Genomic DNA, 19,741 nt, shown 5'->3' with positions numbered 1-19,741 from the left:
TAATACCATCGCAGCCTGCTCTCCTGCATTGAAAAATGCATACCTACTTTATAAATAGGTCACGTCAACCGGGGTGAATAGAGATGGCCGGGTTAATAGGGACAAAGCTTAAATGTGATTTACCCGACAATTTCTTAAAAAAATACCGATAAAAATTGTATCATATTAAATCTACTATTATATTCAATCGAATCATACAATCTGTGTAGATATTTTTTAAGAAATTTTCAGTTAAATCACATTTTAGGCTTTGTCCCTATCCACCCCAGCCATCTCTATTCACTCCGGTTGACGGTACCTATTTATAACGTAGGTATTCATTTTTCAAAATACGCGCTTTATATTTATAGGCCAATTCGAACATTTCGAACATATACTGACATCAGAATAATTTTTGAATCATGTTATTTAGTGGTCCCCGCCGCCATTTTTTTTTTTTTCAAATTTCATTTCATTTCCAATATGTACGGACACGGACAAGTACAAACTATCATTTGTCATCGATAACGCTAAGATATAACACTTGTAAAGAGTGTAGCGTGAGGATAGTAAGGGTAACATTCCATTTCTGACCGCAGCTGCACTACTAGTACGATCTACGAACGCGTCGGTGTTATTGTCAATTTCCATAGTAAAATGAATGGTAGTGCTGCTTGCTGTCGTTGGAAATGGACTGTCACCTTAAGACACTTATCATACATCTTTAATCGAGCACTAACTGCCAAGGCAACCCTTACATACATAATTATCTTTGATCTTAAGTGTATTACAGCTATGAACCGTAAATGTCAAGGTGTCACTAAAACATGTGTTAGTAATCTAGCCTCTTGTTCAAATGTTCAGGCTCAGACGTTAGTGAAAACCAGGTTTAACTTGGACCTTATTGCGTGGGGATACGGTTGATATTTGAATGAGTTGTATAATGACAGTTACGGTTGTTATGTGTGGTAAGGTAGAACAATAACTCTAATTACTTGTAGGATAGTATGTAATTTGTGTCTTGGGGCTAAGGGCAACTGCACACTGTCTTGTATGGTAAACGTTGTATGGTAAAAGTTTCAGCCAAACACTCAAAAAAAGATATTTAGGGTACCTAAACTCGGGCTTTATTACAAGAGTTTTTGAAAGAAAAAGTTGATTTATTTATATATTTTTAACAGAATACATTTTTATAGCCTTAAGAAACATTTTCATTAATAAGTATTAATACTAGAAAATGTTTATATTGAAGGAAAAATGACAAAAATAAATGATATATGACAAATCACCGAAAACATACTCGGTGACTACCAGTGTGGCTTCCGCCAGAACCGCAGCACTGTGGATCAGATATTTCTGTTGAAACAGCTGATGGAGAAGAAATGGGAGTACGCACAAAATATCCACATGCTTTTTGTTGACTTTGCCAAAGCATACGACAGTGTTGACAGAGATACACTGTACAAGATTTTGCGGTACTTCAAAGTACCAGAAAAATTGGTGAACATGGCTATTGTAGCTACCAAAGTGAGCAAGATGAGGGTAAGAGCTTGCGGAGAACTGACGGCCGACTGGCCCTGACTATTGGCTCAAAACAAAAGGAATCTGGAAGCCATGGCTAGAATTGTGGAGCAGGAAGGGGAGAAGATAGGTCTCAGAATCAACCACCAGAAAACTGAATATCTCCAAATGAAAAGGTACAAGAACACCAGAGTGAAAAGAGAAGACCTAGTAGTCGGAGCAACCACCTACAAAGGTGTGGATCTTTTTAGGTACCTTGGTTGCACAGTAACTGATACCAACCGAAGGGAGGAAGAGATAGATATCCGAATCCAAAACGCCCTAAGATGCTCGGCAGCGCTCCATCGAGTCTTAGTGTCCAAGCTGATCAGTAGACCGACCAAGATTCGAGTCTACGAGATTGTAATTAGACCAATTTTGATGTATGGGTGTGAAGCTTGGACGCTGACTCAGAAAGAAGAGAGCAAGCTCTTAGTGGCGGAGAGGAGAATCTGGCGGAAGATTCTGGGGCCTATCAGAGAGGAAGATGGGACTTGGAGGCGAAGGAAAAATAGGGAGCTAGAGGAGCTTGTTGCGATGCCCAATATAATTGGCGAGATCAAAGCCACACGACTCCGCTGGCTCGGTCACCTGGAGAGGATGGGGGAGGATCGTGCTGTGAGAAGAGCGTATGTGGGGCACCCGGGCGGAAAACGTCCGTCGGGGCGTCCCAGATACCGCTGGAGTGACGAAGCCCAAAAAGACCTGTCCGCCCTCGGAATACCCAACTGGCGTGAAGTAGCGCAGAATAGGGCAGAGTGGCGCTCTCTTGTGTCAGAGGCCAAGATCCTCTTTGGGTCACTGAGCCAGTGATGTATGTATGTATGTATGACAAATCACCGCATCTGGCAAGACTAAAAACTTGCGACGGTGACCAAAAACTCAAAGTTTAAATCATTTATTATGACATAACTATGACATTTTATTAGTAAATAACAGTTTCAAAAGGGTTTCAGTTTCCAAAGCAGTGTTTTTTTCCATTTTTCCACTAATATAAAAAAATGTTAAATTTACAAAATGTATAATATGACACTTTTTCATACAACAAGAGCACATTGCAAAACCACACACTGACTATGGGATCAATAACCAAGACCAACAATTACAAACTACCCTCATAAATTTAAGGAGCCTTACTCGCAAGAGAGGGAACAAGTGGGTAGTAATGTTAATTAATCATTGGTGAGATTAATGACGTGAACCAGGAGCCTTGCCACGATTGCCTTCGCGGTGTCAAACTGACATATTCGCTAACATCTGCGTAACTTACTTTCTATACATCTCGCCGGCACTAAGAGGGACCGTGTTGGAGGGTCTGCCATCTTGTGGCCTGAATCGGAAACATATGAGCACATGTACATTGCCAAAGCAAGTGGTACCATCTACCGTTCTCGTCGGTACGTTTCCTTGTGCATAGTAGGTTCTGCCATCTTGTGGGCTACATCGGAAGCATAAACGACACATTTACGCCTCGCGCCAAAAATCGGATGGCTTCTATGCTCCTTGCTGTCCCTATAGTTCATGCACGCCCCCTATAGGTATGCGACTACGAGTGAGATACATAGAAAGTAAGTTACGCACACGCTAGCGAATATGTCAGTGTCAAACTGTTAATTTTCTTATGGATTTGATCTGATAACAGTTTCAAACAAGAAGTTAAAATCAAAATAGGGCTCTAGAAACAACCTCCGTTTCTAGTTATAGCGTTTTGTAATGGTTTTGAACTGTTTTTAGGGCTCCGTACTCAAAGGGTAAAAACGGGACCCTATTACTAAGACTCCACTGTCCGTCTGTCTGTCTCTCTGTCACCGCGCTGTATCTTATGAACCGTGGTAGCTAGACAGTTGAAATTTTCACAGATGATGTATTGTACTGTTGCCGCTATAACAAAATACTAAAAAGTACGGAACCCCCGGTGGGCGAGTCCGACTCGCACTTGTCCGGTTTTTTGGCAGTACTTGACGCTCGTCTTGGCTATTGGCGTGTATCTAACGCACGGCTTTCACTCCATTTCGCATGCACCAATCAGCATGAGCGATCGTCAAGGTCGTATCAAAACCAGTTTATTGCCATAACAAATTACTAAATCGGAATCGGAATCTAAGGTCATGGTACAGTCGGCTGCAATAATATGTTACTCTTCGAAGGCTGCAAAAATATCTGACACACTCTTATGGCTTTAGCACTGGTGGCCTAGCGGTAAGAGCGTACGACTTGCAATCCGGAGCTCACGAATGAGTTTTTCGGAACTTATGTACGAAATATCATTTGATATTTACCAGTCACTTTTCGGTGAAGGAAAACATCGTGAGGAAACCGGACTAATCCCAATAAGGCCTAGTTTCCCCTCTGGGTTGGAAGGTCAGATGGCAGTCGCTTTCGTAAAAACTAGTGCCTACGTCAATTCTTGGGATTAGTTGTCAAGCTCCCATGAGCTATGGCAAACTGCCGGAACACGCGAGGAAGAAGAAGAAGAAGCTCTTATAGCTTTACAAATAAGATGGTAACAGATATTTTGCGTTGTGTAACATATTATTGCAGATGACTGTACGCTCACTGACATCACAATTTAATAACCAAGGCTCAAATTACAAACTACTCTCATAAATTTAAGGAGCCTTAGCCACAAGAGAGAAACAAGTGGGTAGTAATGTTAATAAATCATTAGAGGGATTAATACTGTAAACCTTTGGCTTGAGTCATGGATTTTTTATGATATAGGAGGCAAACGAGCAGACGAATCGACTGATGGTAAGCAAATACCGTCGCCCGTGGACACCTGCAGAGGTGTTGAAAGTGCGTTGCCGGCTTTAAAAAAATATACTTAAAATTATAAATTTAAAAAACTCGGACTGTCTGTTGCATCTTCACACTTAAACCGCTGGACCAAATAAGATGAAATTTAGTATAAAGTTGGTATAAAGATAGTGTGGGTGCCAGGGAAAAGGATCAGATATAGATTTATAACTGAATTTAAAACAGAAGTAAGATATGTATAAACGCAGTGTATGTGTATGTGTGTATGTATGAATACGCGACTCGCGGGCAGACGTTTATTTACAAATATATATTATGTAAAAAGGCGATTAGAATTTGAAATTGAAAATGACGCTAACAGTCAAAGTTTTACACAGGATGGCTAAAAATAACGCATTCCCGTTGCCAGGGAGGTTTTGGGATTATACTGAGAAACTTTTACTATGGGACCAACCCCGAAATGGCAACGGGAATGCAGTTATTTTTTAGCCACCCTGTATATACGTCTATATGTAAATACTGAAGGTTTATACTGTTGCTAGGTCATACACTGTGAGCTGATCCTAGATGTAATTCAGTCCCGACCTGCCTCAAGCTCAGTCCGTCGGGTGAACTTAGTTATCGACTAACCGAGTTAGCCGACACAGGGTTTGTTGATTTATAGTGACAGTCCTGTAGCTATTCTAAAGCTCAGGAGAATCATTACTTAAAAATATGTAGTTTTGAAATTAGTACAGTCGTAACACTTGCATATAAAGCACAAAGAAATTGATACAATCTTTTTTGTAAAATTACAAAAGTGTGCATATTTAATTACACAAACGGGTCTACCGCGATATAATTTCATTGTTTTTACCTTTAATTCCGACGTTTCAGCTGAGTTGCACCAGCTGTGGTCACGGAAAGACTGACGTCCCAACAAATGTCAACGGAGATATTAATAAAACACCACTAAACTACCCGAAATTAGTTTATAAAAATGTTCGGGGTAGACAAAGAAATTGCAACTACCCGTTAAAGTTTAATGTTTATTGTCCACGGCACGACACGCAACACTCACAGTATCCGTACACTGGTCCGAAGATATATCCGCTGGTTTCAACATTTGAATCACTGGTCCCCAAGTAGACGATAATTTGTACCCGTCCTCTCGATTGAAATTTTCGGAATTAAAGGTAAAAACAATGAAATTATATCGCGGTAGACCCGTTTGTGTAATTAAATATGTGTACAAAACGCGAGAGTTTAAAGTGTTATATTACAAAAGTGTGGTTATATAATATAGGCGCGTCACTTTCTATACTATTGCAACTAACTGTACTTACGAGTAGGTATTAGGTATTATTTCATACTATTTTAATTTATAAATCCTATAGGTAGTGCCATGGTCTAATAAAACATGGTCTTCCATTCCCAGAGTGACACGGGCCTACGTCACAATAACATTGCCACTTTATTTCAACATAACATGTTACATGGGTACATTATACCTATGGTTAATAAGTTAAAATATTTCTTTATAATTTTATAATTTTCATTTAAGTATATGTATTTTAGCTTAAATTTTACAATAACACGTCATTTTTAATTACTCGTTAGCAATATCTTCCGATTCACGAAAGAAATTTCAGACTTTCGGGTAATTCTGTTTATACTACTGGCAACACAGGATAGCGCTGTGCACATTTGACAATTCGGATCTAGATAACTTCATGCCCTGACCGTCATCCTTGTCGAACGCGTGTTAATTGTTATTTCCTTCTCGCTCAGTGTCAGCAGTCGCAGTGTTTTCCAAACTTTTCACGTCGTAAGCTTGGTAATTAATGTGTAACTGTTAATTAGTTTTTTAAACGTTTGTCTTGTATAGATAAATAAAGTTTAATTTAATACATTAGATTTGTTTTATTTTACTATGTTTCTACATGAATAACTTAAAATTAATGCCGTTAAAATAATTTTCACCGTTGGTTAAAATTCTCCCACATTTCAAAGTTTGAGAACCTGTAAACAGCATGATGACGTAGGCGCGTGTCAGTTAGGTCATACGCGAATCTCGGAATGGAGTACCAGGCGGAGTATATTATTATACCATGGGTAGTGCTTCATGCAGGTACCTATGGCATAAAAATAATAAATATATCTTAGGCGGCCACCCACGTAGTCGTAGTGTAGATGATTTAAAGGTATCGAAACAAGCTCATTAAAAATATAATCATAGATGAATAAGTAAGCTTAGAGTGATCACTTCATACATCAGTTTCTTTACTTATCTTCTTCTTCTTAGTCGTTATACTCTTTGCAGAGTGTCGTGGTCAACTGCTGACATTAGGCACAGGTGTTGCTTGCCGTACGATTTCTCGCCATTTTCCGCGGTTGGATGTCATTCTGGCAAATGTGTTCAGGGGTCTTTCCATGGCAGATTTTATTTTTTCTTGACTTATACCTTAGGTATTCAATAATTAGCTTAGCCTACTTATTCTCTATGATATATTGTAATATGTCAGAGTCTCGCCGGAGTTCATAGATATATATTTATTTTGCACCAGAACTCCGTGTTTCGTTTCGTGCTAGTACCTAATTGCCCTGAAAGGCTATCAATTTACCAAGTTGGAAATATATCATATTTCCACTCACGTAACTACGGCGTGTTGCTATGGGAGTAAGTGGAGCCATAGAGAAATATATTAAGAATAGAGTGCTCACTCCATACTTCAGTTTGGTACCAAAACTACTATTATTTTCGCAGTCGATATCAAGCATCGAGTAGCGGAATTATCAGTACCGCTACCTGATACTAGAATTCTCTAGTGTCTCGCCTCACGAAAATTGTATTGAACAACAATTTACAACTAATATTAAAAGCAGAAGGAGTTGAAAATAGAGTTCCGGTTAAGCCGGTTATAATATTAGCTGAACATTGTTGAGCTTTTAGACTTTTCGGTCGTTGCAACATCTATTGTCAAGCACTACCATATGCAGTACTGGTAATTCCGCTATTCGATGCTAGATGTCGACTGCGAAAATAATAGTCATTTTGGTACTAAAACTGATGTATGGAGTGAGCACTCTATGTATTTTTTTCTCTATGGTGGAGTCGAGAGAAGACCCTAATATTATCAACAAGATATCGAATACGGTATACCTACATACTCGTATGTACAGATTCTGTAATCTAAAAATAAGCTATAGCTGTTCTTAAAATATTGAAGCCTGGCGCCTTTTCCTTATTTATTTTTACACCCAGCCTCGACCCTGTTATAGACAATATATTTTTTAATATCGCAAAGTATAAGAAAACACGCGGCTGGCAGATATGAACGAGTGAGACGTCGGTACTGTGTCATCCATCTTACAGAGTTTACAAAGAGTTCACACTGAGACCAGTTAGTAATAGAGACTGTCTATACAAAGTATAATCCCCTTATTCATAAAACTTTACGGGCCTGATTTAGTTAAATTATGTTTTATCCCTTTCTTACAAATACATAAGTCAAAATGACAGATAAGGGCAAACGATTATTAACTAACGAAGTTTGTAACGCGTTTATGAATAAGGGGGTAAGAAACCACTGTCAAACACCCAGCTGACAGGCATGAACGAGGTAGACGTCGGTTTTCTGTTGTCTATCTTACAGAGTTTACAAAAAGTTCAGACAAAGACTAGTAAACTGCAAATACTATTCAAGTACTCATACAAAATCGCTGGTTTAAGCGTGCGACATTTAACTAGTGTGGGACAGACAGACAGAATCATATTTCGGTTGAAAGTTCGGTATCGGTCAAAAACTGCCGAAACATTTGGCCACGCCGAAACTGTATTTTCGTTAGTGTCCGGCCGAAGTTTTGGTTTCATTTTCGACAGGTTTCGGTATAAAAATCATGTTTGGCCAAAGGTTTAGTTTTGCCGAAACTTTAGCAGGTTTCAGTTCGGTAAAATATTACAGTCAGTTACAGTCAGAATCTACTTTCATTTTAACCCGTTGGTTAGCCATGAGTAACTTTTGGAAGCCGATTTAAATAGATTGGTACATAACATTTTTGTCATAAATCTTACAGCTATCATTAAAAAATATAACCTCTGTCGAAAATAGGCGGCCAATGGTCAAGGACATTGTATGGACTGACGTTTATCTGACATAACTATTTTTACGTTACGCATACATTTTACGTGGCCCTCCCCCGCCAAAATCGGCAGACTGTTTTGGACCGAAAATTACTGACATGGCGTCTCCGTTTGGTTATATCCTCTAAGCATATATCATATTAATAACAAATTTAAAACTATAACAGATTTTTAAAGTTCGAATGGTAGATTTTCAGTAAAAATTACAATGCTATCTAGTAGTATGGCCTTGGTCTGGGATTAAGCTATTTTGCAACCAATGAGGAACACCGGTCAATGGCCAGTCTTCTTTCTCTAGTTGTCTCTGGTCCCGTCTGATAAATTGCAAAATCTATAGATTTGAAGCAATGACACGATCATGTGCACCTGCCGGGGCGTAACTTTGACGTAGCATTTCAATCATAGTTTGTAACAAGAAAGATTTCTCTAGCTAAATTTAAATAAAATCTAATTTAATTCAGTTTATTCAACACTTTCGTGGACACGAATGCTATGACACGAGTATAGCAGTCGCGTAATCGTTTGTTTCCTTTGGCCTATGACACTGTTTTTTATTTATGTCTATGCGTTACCAACTGATATGTTTGAAGTCGGTGCCAAGCCAAGTAGTAACAATACCAGTCAAAAATAATCAGCTTTATGGTTATAAATCCCATTAGAACTGTACTAATAACTATTATAAATGTGTAAAGAATTCTGTCTGCCTCTTTGTCGCCTTTTCATGGCTAAACAACTGAACCGCTTTAGGTGAAATTTGGCAAGAAGGTAAATTCCTTGAATTGTTTAATATTTTGAAATGTAGTCCTCTGGATCAGGGACGGGAAATAACTCAGTCCCAATCCCACACTCGCGTCCTATAGACTGTTCGAGCATTAGTAAGAAATGCTCTTTAAAAAATACGACGGCAAAAAAATGCATTTATATTTACACTAATGTGCCGACAAATATGGTACGGACTGCGCCAAGAAGGTTTGATCGTGTGTTCTGAGGTGTGTTCTTAGGTCCAGTCGACGTCAACGTGTTTACACTTTTGCACCTTACTCCTTTGTAATAAGGCGAAAAGTGTAAACATATTTTTAACGTCGACTGTACCTACAGAAAGTACGTTCATTGTCGTCGTGTAAGGCAATCCAACGTAGGTAAATCCTTAACGAATCGCACCAAAGTCATGGTATGCTTCAAAATTTGGCTTGGCACCGACTTCAAACATATCAGTTGTTAACGCATAGACATAAAAAAGGATAATATTTTATTTCATCCTTTTTGAAGTCGGTTTAATGTTTTTTGTAAAAAGTTTTCATCGTGCCATTCGTGCCCATAATTAGCCCACGCCAAAATGACAAAATCAAAAAGGATATGTCTACGAGTTAAAATATCCAGAAACGGCAGAAATTTGTTAATAAATTTACTTCCGCTTGTTTCAGACATTCGGCGTTGGACGTCGGCGTCGGCGGCGACGCACGGGACTCTAAACTATGGCAGAACGCAGACGAAAACAGGTAAGAACTAGAATGATGATGATGCTCTACTGACCGATTTCGGCCACAGCGACTGTGTGCTCTGGAGTAGGCAATTTTTAACTCGTGTTATTAGAGTGTAGCTGATCCACTCTCTGGTGCGCCCTTAGGTGGCTCACGTACCCTATCTTCTTACTAAATACTCGAGCAAATTTTGGGCACGTCAGCCCACCACCTATATAATTGTAGGAAATTAAGGTTGGCGGCTCATCTCGTTTTTTGTCGAGAACTAAAGAATACTAGGTAGTACCTATAGTCTAGTAGCAGACTCGACTGATTAAGTCTAATAATTAAATGGAAACTTGAGTTCTCTTCAACTTGTTAGAGACTCGAGTCTTTTGCAGAGACTTGAGCCCCTTTCAACGAACTTTCAATTTGGGCACCTACTTATTTACAACAATTTCGCTAGAATTGTTTTAATGCATTTTGATTACAGTTTTATTACAATTTATTTAAATTAAAAGATCTCGAGAGTTGTAAAGAAGACAATTACTTACCTACCTAATAACAAACTTTGGTTACTTATGAATCTTCAAATTATTGGTTAATAATCCAGTAACTTTGTCGAATTTTGTAACCTGGCTCTTTTGCGTCAAATCCGGTAGTTCTGATTTTTTGCAGACTTGTTTATGATTTTGGCCCAATGAATAATCCAAGTTTGTGACTTCGAGCGCCGAACGCAACTTTGTCAACCCTGTTTTGGGGGGCGGTACGATCTTGTGGCTACCGGGCCAAATCAGCTTTGATTGACCTTAGAAACAATTGTGCCAACAGGCATCGCCTGAGACAAAAGTGTATACTCACTGCACTTACTTAGCCTACGAATACAAGTTCGAAAAATTATACATTTTGAAAGGCTTTATCTCGGAAAATATTAGATGTACAGAGACAATTCTAGTATCTTATTGTAGCAAATTTAGTCTACTTTAAAAACGCCCTAGGAAGTTAATATCAAAAACTAGTACTTTGGGGTTATAATCGCCCAAATCTAAAAGAAAATGCGGTTTATTCGATTATTGGATTATTCATTAGGCCAACATCATAAACAAGTCTGCAAAAAATCAGAACTACCGGATTTGACGCAAACGCAAAATGAATAATTTTACTGTATTATAAGATGTATATTAGGTACCCGCAACAAAAGAGTATTGGATCCTTATCAGAAGGTTCCAAACTCAATTTGTCAAATTGCCTCGATGGTTTTTGGTGGCACTGCAAGATTAGTCATTTTGATTGAATTTAGTTGGAATTTGGAGGTTAATCAGACATAACATTGCTCTTCAAGGGACGCTCCTTAGTTTTTGGAACTTTTGTCTATGTCGCAGGCAAATTGTAAGAATCTGCCGTTTACAAACGGCGTCGTCAATTTACAAACGTGTCAAAAGTTACCTACTGAGGGCCTACCGCGAACCACGTTCGACGTGTTGCCTCTCTGTCGCACTTGTAAATTCGTACGTAAGTGTGACAGGGAGGCAACACTGATAAAGAAAGGAAGCTTAGCACAAGGAATTTCGTACATCCAGCCCGTTATGTACACTGACCTGCCTGTGTGAAGTGACGTGTGTGTGTGTGTGTGTGTCCTGTACACTGATGTACAGTCGAGTTCAAAATATGTAAACATTTTCTCGCCTTAATCCATTGGAATAAGGTGAAAAAATGTATAAATATTTATGAACTCAACTGTAAATATTGTAACCACGTCTGCGGTCACATGAATGCCCCATAAAGGATATTTATTGTGAGTTCTATTGCTGGACCCAGCTGGCTGTCTAACCACAGCTTAGGGACCGTTAAAACACTAAACTCATATTTGTTTCTCGTTCTTTTTAGGGTTCCGTACCCAAAGGGTAAAAACGGGACCCTATTACTAAGACTCCACTGTCCGTCTGTCTGTCTGTTACCAGGCTTATATCTCATGAACCGTGATAGCTAGACAGTTGAAATTTTCACACATGTTGTATTTCTGTTGCCGCTATAACAACAAATACTAAAAACCGAATAAAATAAATATTTAAGTGGGGCTCCCATGAAACGTGATTTTTTGCCGTTTTTTGGTAACGGTAAGAAACCCTTCGTGCGCGAGTCCGACTCGCATTTGTCCGGTTTTTTTACTCCACGGTTTGTTGGTCTGTTTGTGTGTTGTGTTCCACGTTTCACAATAGTATTTGTAATGATGTTTGTTTAATGCTCGTACACAATAGTTTGATTTACAGAATATTGACAGTTCAGTAAGTAGGTATTATATCTCGCGCCAGCTGTTACAAATCAACGTACTCAGCCGGCAGCGATAGTAGCGGATAAAACAACGCTATGACAATAATACATATATTCCACACTAAAAGATTATTACAAATATTAAAGAAGAAGAAGAAAATAATTTTATTCTCCTGAAGCGTCCTCGCTTACAGCATTGCTTAAAACTAATACAACACTTTTATTAGTATAAAACATAAACGTCACTGAAAAGGGCTCCCCTCAGCTTGATGTCAAGTTACCTTTCAGGTACCTTGACGCTGGTCTTCCGTGGAGACCTGTCCAAGCGATCCCGTCAGCACGTAAACTTAACTAACATTGGTTAAATTAAATTGAAAGATTAAAGAGATGCATCTCGACAGTTTGCACTATAATTTCTCTACCTATATATAATAACCTACATTTCTCTTTTTAAAGAATGGTAGTATACTTTTGTCACGTATTCACATCCGATATAATTGATGCTAACTGTACTTGTACGCTCATCTAACCAAACATTTATATAATGTATAACATTCCCTAAAGCCTCTAAGAAATTAATCCACACGGAGCCCCCGGGGCTCCAAGCGGAGGCAGAATCATGATAATTTCATACTCTAGTACAAGCGAGACAGTGGTATATTACTTGTTATATTGGCACGGACGGGTCACAGTCTACTCCTACAGATTAGTAAAACTGAGCTTTATACTACAAGTAAAGAGAATAGAGTGCATAGAGACGAATTGCCAAAGTAAATTATGTAGCCACTGTAAATTGACTGGCATCCCTCGATAGAAAATAAAACTGTTAGAACTCCATTTGACTTAGATCCTTATTCGTTCACTGATATGTGTTAACTTATTAAATATTAATATTAACGCCATCTACTCGGCTATAGGCCAAAGGTATGGTGCAAACTTTTCGAGCGATGGCGCCATACTCTCGAGTAGATGGCGTTAATATAAATATTTAATAAGTTAACAAATATCAGTGAAATAATAAGGATCAAAGTCAAATGGCGTTCTAACAGTTTTAATCGTCTGTCGAAAGATGGTAGAAAATGTACTGTAGCTACATAATTTACCATGACAGTAACTCTCTACTTCAAATTCTCTTTGCTACAAGTGAGACAATTTTATACACCTTTACCTATTAGCTGGCGAAGCCACCGCGACCCAATAGGTAATAAACTGATTTGTGACCCACATATAACGTTTTTACAGTAAGTGTCTTAATAATATTTCTTTTTAATACTAAAGGTGTGAAACCTTTAGTATTAATATAATTTGATGCCTGTGAAAGGCATCAGCAATCATGTTTTTTGATGTCGACGGCAAAGATAAGTTTAAACATTTTTCGCCTTATCACAGAAGAGTAAGGTGCAAAAGCGGAAATATATCTTTGACGTCAACTGTACATAAATTTAGGAAAATGTTTTTCACGGGTGGTCTAAAACCTAAGTTCTATCATATAACTTGCAATTGAATAGATAACGTGTAGGTAAATTAAATATACCTTGTTTTAGGCATTGCTATACTCATACATTGTATTATATTATATAGTAGGTTGAGTAAGGTCATTTAGCATGCACTTTAGTCTCAGGCGATGCCGCTTGGCACGATTTATTTAATTATATTTAAACTTGTAAAATGCCAAATTCAGTGTTTTAGTAAACATTTTTAATCTTTGACTTTTGGCATCTTATCTTATTGTTTTCGGGGGACCTTGTCAAGACACTTCGACCCATAGGGATCTTTTGTGCAATTACCCCCTAGAAAAGATCCGTCAACTACTCGAGAGCTTTTGGGCATAGTTCCATTTGTATGGAAATCGTTACCGCCACGCGCTATAAATTATTTTTTTATTACGAAAAAATGTATGAATCCCTACTATAACTTTATTTAGTCCAAATCGCCACACTGTGATTGTAACATCCAAAATTGTCACAAAAAATTACATAACATTTTCATTTTTTGTACATAAATATATTTTTTTGTATGGAAAGGTATAATAATTATTTCGGAAATGAATTCCCCGTCCCTAAATTATACGAAAATGATATATAACTTGCCCTAGTTGCTAAGACTAGGAAGGAATATAGCATAGATTGGACCTGGAGAGCCGACCCTTTCACCCCCTCTTTTTGGGGGGTCTGCATGGTACGATCTCCCGGCTACCGGGCCAGATCAACTTTGCTGGACCTAAGGAACAATCTTACCAAGCGGAATCGCCTGAGACTAAAGTGCATGCTGTTCCATACATTTGTGTTCCTTACTAAACCTACTATATAAACTTTTAAAATGTCCTGCATTTGCTCGTAAGGCTCACTACACCACTATTGTTTCTACAACGTTTTTTGCGACACTCACACACCTACAAAATGATTAAACTACCCACCCGATTTTAAACCTTTTCCCCATAGTATAACATCCAAACTGACTAATAGCCTAGCGCAGGCATAATTGAAAATGAATTAAAAATTTAACACCAGAGATTAAGCTTTGAGTTTGCAGAGGCGAGCTGTGCAGATAACTTTGGAAATGTCGTATGTTGAAAGATGCTTTTATTTTTAATACGACATTATTGACTAGTGAATAAAGTTGATATTCTAACTGCTATTTAAATTTAGATATGAGTTCGTGAATGTTGTTTTTATTATTGAAACGAGGTCATGTTTTTATTATACTTCGCGGCTTACTTACACAAGTGGATTGAGTTGAAAAATAACATTTCTCTTTGAAAGATAATACAATAGTAAAATAGAATTTATAATTTGAATTTAATAATAAGTATATCTTATCTAAGTGGTTGAATGTTTCTTTGAGTGATATAAGTAGGTAGATATTTTTATTGAATTTGATCTTTATGGATTTTATAGATGTTGTAACTGTTTTTTTTTTCTTTTTCTTTGATATAATTGTATGTACCATAAGCAAATTGTAAGCCTCTAATGAAATGCTTTAAATTAAATTATAAATTAATAAACACATAACGACAGTCGTTAATACTAAAATAAATGTAGGTATTCTTGTCAAAATTACCTGTTCTACAAAATCGTGCATTCGTTATTTATGGACTTAGATCTCATGTTTTGCAATTCTCAATATTTTATTTACGTCATATTAATAGCTCTGTAATTTTTATTGCTCTGTTTTATATTTATTATAAGTATAAAAAGAAATCATACAATGAAGTAAAGTAAAAAAAAAGATATTTTTAGAATACTGACGAAAATATTCATAATTCATAAAACATTTTGTTTTTAGGGTTCCGTACCCAAAGGGTAAAACGGGACCCTATTACTAAGACTCCGCTGTCCGTCCGTCCGTCTGTCTGTCACCAGGCTGTATTTCACGAACCGTGTTAGCTAGACAGTTGAAATTTTCACAGATGATGGATTTCTGTTGCCGCTATAACTCTCTCTCTGGTCGGTCCCTCATTACTGAGGATCGTGGGCACTGGAACCCCTCAAATAAACAATCTGTCTCCATCGGTCGCGGTCCAAAGTAGCCCTCACTACTTGATGTAGCTTGGAAGAGGCGGTGGCTTCCTTTATTTGGTCAGACCAAAAATAGCAATCTGGAAAAATTGGTCATTGTTGGCAATACCGAAGGCAAGAGAACACGAGGCCGATCGCCAACACGTTGGTCTGACCAAATAAAGGAAGCCGCTATAACAACAAATACTAAAAAGTACGGAACCCTCGGTGGGCGAGTCCGACTCGCACTTGTCCGGTTTTATTTGTTAGTCGGAAAACAATGTTATACCAACGTTTATGTGCCCCAGATCTAAACTCAGGGCACCGCACAAAGTTCTAAAAACTCTATAAAGAGTGCAATTTTTGTCGGAATTCCTTGTTTATGCTCAAGAAGTAGAAGTAGTAACAATCTCAAATGACTTACAAAGTTCTTTGTGTTGCATTTCTCAAGGCAGGCGTAGACGCCGATAGCCCAGTCATGTTACGATATTGCAAAATATTTTCTATTTATATATTTTATACATGAAATTAAATTGCATTTTGTTGTCGTTTTAAGGAAATCACATAAAAGATTTTTCCTCGTTATTCATCATTAGACAAAATATTAGCCTGATTTTTACTCCATTTTAATTCGACTTCGACATTTCGAATTCGACAAACGGTCCACCAGAAGTAACTTTAGGTAAACATTTTGAGACTAAAAATAAGAATAAGTACCTAAATATTTGACTAGATGATTATATGCTATTAAAGTAGTGGCTAAACATATTTTTTATAAAAATCCTACTGATTTTTTTTTGTATTATGTGTGTACTTAAGTATATATTTATTTATACAAGTAAATACAGACAAAGTTTGTTGGATTCTGTTTCATATATACTAGAACTATAATACACTATAAAATTTAGCTATTATACATTATTGCCAACCCTCCATCCATACTAGCGATCCCTTAATTAATTGACTGGGGTACGGCCTGCTCTCATTCTTTCTGTGAGTTTCCTTCCAAGTCAATTATTTCAATTTGCGTTCAAGTTGGATGTTCCAAGGTTTTTTTTAAAATAAAAGCGTAACTGATTGGCAGCATTTTTATTTGTAAAGTTATGTTTTGCAATTTTACTTTAAAAAGGAAACTTTCTCGTTGTATTTTTACGTTATTTCTTCAAACTCCTTGATTTTGGATTATTCAAAAAAGGGTAATTTTTTATTCAAGTTGAGTGCACAACTTGTGTCGAAATCTATAGAATAAAGAACTTCGAAGTGGTTTGCCAATATCAAACAATGAATATTATTTGAAACTTACAACTTTAAATCGGACAACTGATCTAAGAAGCTTTTATAACTCGTTCAAAACTCGTCCGAGTTAAATAACGAGGGAATAACACAAAAGTTCGGAAAACTTTGCAATTCGCTGTAGTTTATCATTTAACTGCTCTTTTTGAAACTGGTTCCAATGTAACATAAAAAGGCACTTTAATTTAACTACCTACTCTTTCAAAACAACTTTGGGAACAAATCAAATAATTTATTAAATATTTTAAATTGTGTTTTAAGGACCTAGTCATCAACTTAAACAGAAGTTAGTAGAAAATAAAAGTACTGCAAAGTAAATGAAAGCCCAACGAATACTAATATTCTTTTAATACCTAAAAGCAACAGCGTCAGGTCCTAAATGGGGTGTCGTCCATTATACTTACATTTTCATTTACTTAATTTCCCATTTCATATTCCGACGTAAAACGGTAGTTCGAGGTCCGACGACGGTACTTAACCAGTTAATGTTGTACAAGACTGAGCATTTATTTGGAAATAGGGTACCTACCTATTTGGATACTAATCAAATCAGTTTCTTTTTTCGAATTGTCAAAACGATTTTGCTACTATTGGATTTATATGAAAGCAGCTGTTGGACCGATAATATTTGTTTGTGTGCGTACGTGTAGGCATAATGCTAGTTGTAGTGTGCCTACGTGACCGCTATAGACGGCGCCCGGGCGCGCCCCCGCGGCCTGACTACGCGGATGTAGGATCTTACATCCGATATCGGATCGGACAATGTGAAAACGCTCTAATGCGGCCAACGTCACTCATTTTATCAAGAAAAGGACCCCGGACCTAAAGTATGGAAAATTTTGTAGTATAGTAAATATCTCGAGATATTGAGATGTTATGGATTTCAGAGTCCTGAACAAAAGTCTCTAGTACAAAATAAGTCGAAACTCTGAAAGGGACTCGGAAACAGTGGTAGCACCCCTAGAGACATTTGTTCAGGACTCTGAAATCTATAACATATCAAAATCTCAAGATATTTAACTGAAACCACATTTTCCATACTTTAGGTCCGGGGTCCTTTACAAATAAGGCAAAAAAAAAAATTCAAAAAAAATTCAAAATCAAAATTCTTTATTTCATAATAATATACATCTTTTGTGATACAGGGGATGGAGCCGCCCGGTAAGCTTATGCTTGTGTTGGGAGACTTCCCTAGGTTTATAAGTAGTACAATTTTTTATTTTATTGTATTAATTATACATAAGAAAAGTAGGTGATTATACACAATTACTAGTTAATTATGTTTTTAACTTAATTCTAAGACATGCATTAACAATACAGATAGGATCTTACTCGTTTGATTTAAGGTGTGAATATCGAATGAGACAGGTGTTTGTGTGTGTGTGTGTGTGTGTGTGTGTGTGTGTGTGTGTGTGTGTGTGTGTGTGTGTGTGTGTGTGTGTGTGTGTGTGTGTGTGTGTGTGTGTGTGTGTGTGTGTGTGTACGCGTGTGTGTGCGTGTGTGAGTGATTGTGTTTATTCTAGTACTCTGTTCTTAGGCAGCGACGCTACCAACGCTTGAACGCTACTACACTCACCATTTAAATATAACCTTATATATTTCTATTTTGAGTTTGTTTGAAAATAAACCCGGTCGAACCTCCATAATTGATTAAGTTTCTAAGTTAATAACAGTTAATCCCATACCTTAGTAAATAACTAAGTGGTTTCGTTAAAAAGGGTACCGTGATCTAATCGAACTATGACTAAATAATGCCAGTAATTACCTAGGTTCCGTTGTAAATAATATATTGTCTGGTAGGCAACTGGTAGCTTTACATAATGAAGTAGGTAGGCTTTTAGGAATACTCTCCTGCAAAAGGTACTATAGTCCAGTACTAAAACTATGGTCTACATAAATATATTGATTTAAACTAACACAATTTTCCCATATAATTTTAAAACTAACACCCACTTTAAGGCCATAAATAAACGTAAGTTTTACGCGATTAAGTTCCGTGTTAGTTTGAAAATTATGGTCTACATGTTTCATGTAATAATATACGTCCAAAATACAAACAACAATGCTTATCAATGGTCAAAGGTGCATGACGTGGGTTTCGTCATTACCAAACTAAAATGGAATTGGGCGGGACATGTTGCTAGGCAGAGTGATGGCAGGTGGACTAAAATGTTAACAGAATGGTGGCCGCTTTCAGATGAAAGAAGCGCCTGGCGTCCATTGGCTCGTTGGGTGGACGACATGCGGAAAATTGCGGGTCACTTCTGGATGAGATTAGCTCAGGACCGGGACAAGTGGCGTACTGGAAAGAGGCCTATGCTCAGCAGTGGGCGATAAAGGGCTGATATAATGATGATGAAGATGATGATGATTAATGATACCGATCTGTCAGTATCGTAAGTGACATTTCTTCAACCAATAAACGTCACTTCTGTGACTTCTTAAAAGCATTATTCGAATCGGGCCGTAACTGCCCGATTCGAACTTTTCAGTACGTCAATTAATAGATCTAGAAACGATATGGATTAGATGTGTCAGTGTCAAAAGTGACGTTTTTGTTTGAACATTGACATATCTAATCCATATCGTTTCTAGATCTATTATTTTCTCTTCTTCATCGTAACCTCATTACTGAGGGTCGTGACCGCCATAAGTTGCTTTATCTTGAATTGCTCTCCAACCTGGCCGATCTACTGCCTTCTGCATAGAGCCCTAGAACTTGACGCGTGTGAATCTATTATTTAACGTATCTTAAAGTTCGAATCGGGCCGTAAGTCCAATGTTTTTACTTTTTAGCCCAA

General features: G+C 37.5%; 1 protein-coding gene across 1 annotated transcript in view; it reads left to right on the top strand.

The window, feature by feature from the left end:
* The window catches only part of LOC134799936 (calcium/calmodulin-dependent protein kinase kinase 2), a 209,608-nt gene that overhangs the window by 170,300 nt on the left and 19,567 nt on the right, over positions 1 to 19,741 (top strand). The window contains exon 3 of the mRNA XM_063772374.1: positions 9,844 to 9,918. Within this exon, the coding sequence (XP_063628444.1) occupies positions 9,844 to 9,918 (75 nt within the window). The remainder of the gene's footprint in view (positions 1 to 9,843; positions 9,919 to 19,741) is intronic.

This window comes from Cydia splendana, chromosome 19 (assembly GCF_910591565.1).
Source record: "Cydia splendana chromosome 19, ilCydSple1.2, whole genome shotgun sequence".
NCBI lineage: Eukaryota > Metazoa > Arthropoda > Insecta > Lepidoptera > Tortricidae > Cydia > Cydia splendana.
This window is presented reverse-complemented; position numbering and strand designations above follow the sequence as displayed.